The following is a 2,500-nucleotide window of genomic DNA, read 5'->3' as shown; positions in this document are numbered from 1 at the left end:
CACGGTTCTGGATCTTCTCAAGACGCCAGTGCTAAGAAGACGCTTCCTCTTACTTTGCCTTATGACGTGAGTGGCCTTCGTCCTCTTTGTCCTCTTCCTCTTTCGCTCTCTCTCTCTCTCTCTCTCTCTCTCTCTCTCTCTCTCTCTCTCTCTCTCTCTCTCTCTCTCTCTCGCTGTCTCTCTCGCTGTCTCTCTCTCTCTCTATTTCTTTCTTTCTCTCTCTCTCTCTCTCTCTCTCTCTCTCTCTCCTTCTTTTTCTGTCTCTCTGTCTCTCTCTATCTCTCTCTTTCTTTTTCTTTGTGTTTTTCCCTATTTGTATGTCTGTCTGTGCGTATCTCTGTCTGTCTCTCTTTTTGTCCCTCTCTCTCTCTCTCTCTCTCTCTCTCTCTTTCTTTTTCTTTGTCTCTTTCCCTCTTTGTATGTCTGTCTGTGCGTATCACTGTCTCTCTCTCTCTCTCTCTCTCTCTCTCTCTCTCTCTCTCTCTCTCTCTCTCCCTCTATTTCTTTTCTCTCTCTCCTCCTCACCCCACCCCTCCCCCAACACCCATCCCACACACCCCCATACCACCCCACCCACACCCTAACCCCCCCCCCCTATCCCCACACACCCACACCACTCACCCCTCTCCCTCTCCGCCCACAGAGTGACAATCAGCATCGCCTACGACGCCCACATGCGTAACACTGCCAACCTCGGCCCGAACGTCTTCCTGACCTTTACCATAGCAGGCTTCATCGAGCTGCCTGCTGACCTGCTGACGATCCTGCTGATGGAGAAACTTGGGCGGCGGCACACCCTCGTCTGGACGGTGGTGGTGGGCGGCCTCTCGTGTCTGGCGGTGGCTGCCATGCCCGCGGGTGGGTGGGGATGGGTTGGGTAGGGGATGGGAGAGAGGGGTTGGGAGAAGTGGGGAAGGGAGGAGGGAGGGAGAGAGGGGGGAGGGACGTAGAGAGGGGAGGGGGAGGGGGAAGGGGAGGAGGGAGGGAGAGAGGGGGGAGGGACGTAGAGAGGGGAGGGGGAGGGGGGAAGGGGAGGAGGGAGGGAGAGAGGGGGAAGGGACGTAGAGAGGGGAGGGGGAGGGGGGAAGGGGAGGGGAGAAGGGAGAGAGGGGGACGTAGAGAGGGGAGGGGGAGGGGGGAAAGAGGGGGGAGGGAGGGAAGAGGGAGGGGGTAGAGATCCGGAAGAGGAGGAAGAGAAATACGTAAATATAAAGTACCATGTATCTACATCATTATCGTATCTAATAAAGGAAATTCGTCCGAAAAGAGATGAATCCTTCGACAAAACATAATTATTTTTTTGAGTTTTGGATCATTATTTTTTTTTACATTCATATATCGTAATTGGCATACGTTTTTGAGAAGAGATAATCAATATTCTAATCCTTTACCCCCCCTCACCCCCTCCACTCACTAAGAAAAAGAATTTAATCAAATCCAAATTGAAAAAAATGGCTATAAACGATAACTTACTATGTGGCAACTCTACACGACGTTTAAAAAAAATCGAAAACCCCCCACAAATTTTGATAAAATAACCATCCAAAAACCATTCTCTCCGCCTCATTCCAGATGCCATGACCCCCATCATGGTACTAGCTATGGTAGGACGGTTCCTCATCACCATGTCAATCAACGTAGGATTGCAATACAAAGTCGAAGTGTTGCCCACAGTTGCAAGAGCCCAGGGAATGGCTTTTATTCACACCACTGGCTTCCTCGCTGCTTTTCTATCGCCCTATGTCGTCTATCTGGTGAGTCGTCTATCTGGTGAGTCGTCTATCTGGTGAGTCGTCTATCTGGTGAGTCGGTTGGGTGGTTGAGTCGGTGGGTTTTGAGTTTGAGTTTGGGTGGTAAGCCAGCTGAGTGTCAGAATGGAGTGAGAGAGAAAGAAGAAGAGACAGGAAAAGTGAGCGAGAGAGAAGAAGGGTGAAGGTGAGAATAAAAGAGAGAGAGAAAGAGAGAGAGAGAGAAAGAGAGAGAGAGAGAGAGAGAGAGAGAGAGAGAGAGAGAGAGAGAGAGAGAGAGAGAGAGAGAGAGAGAGAGAGAGAAGACAGAGAGAGAGAGACATAGAAAGAACGAGAGAAAGAGAGATGGAGAGGCGAGGGTAATAATTGAGTCAGAATAATAAAATTAAAACAAGAAAAAACAGAAGCATCATAACACATTGTTGCATTATCCCTTATCCCTCCCTCTCCTTCTCCCCCTCCATCTCCATCTCCATTTCCATATCCTCCTTCTTCTTATCCCTTTCTCCCTCCAGTCCAAATACGGCCACTTCCTCCCCTACACCATCCTGGGCGTGGTGACCATCGTGGGCGGCCTCGTCAGCCTCCTGCTGCCCGAGACGCTCGACCAGAAGCTGCCGGACACCCTCGAGGACGGCGAGACCTTCTTCGGAGATCAGGGATGCTGTTACAACCCCTGCGCCAGGTGGGTGGGTATGGGTAGGAGGGGAGGGGGAAGGAAGGAAGGAGGGGGAGAAGGAGAGGGAGGGAGG

The 2,500-nt window shown here is 51.3% G+C and overlaps 1 protein-coding gene across 1 annotated transcript in view; it reads left to right on the top strand.

Annotated features, from left to right (window-relative positions):
* The window catches only part of LOC122260097 (organic cation transporter protein), a 16,674-nt gene that overhangs the window by 7,680 nt on the left and 6,494 nt on the right, over positions 1–2,500 (top strand). Inside the window, exons 7-10 of the mRNA XM_086546150.1 lie at positions 1–66; positions 644–858; positions 1,573–1,754; positions 2,264–2,433. The exon at positions 1–66 is cut by the window's left edge and continues 41 nt beyond it. Of these exons, the coding sequence (XP_086402276.1) occupies positions 1–66; positions 644–858; positions 1,573–1,754; positions 2,264–2,433 (633 nt within the window). The remainder of the gene's footprint in view (positions 67–643; positions 859–1,572; positions 1,755–2,263; positions 2,434–2,500) is intronic.

The sequence above is a fragment of the Penaeus japonicus genome, unplaced genomic scaffold (assembly GCF_977035675.1).
Source record: "Penaeus japonicus unplaced genomic scaffold, GWHDUDI00000001_assembly GWHDUDI00000002, whole genome shotgun sequence".
NCBI lineage: Eukaryota > Metazoa > Arthropoda > Malacostraca > Decapoda > Penaeidae > Penaeus > Penaeus japonicus.
Note: the sequence above shows the minus strand (reverse complement) of the source record. Positions and strands in the feature narration are given on the sequence as shown.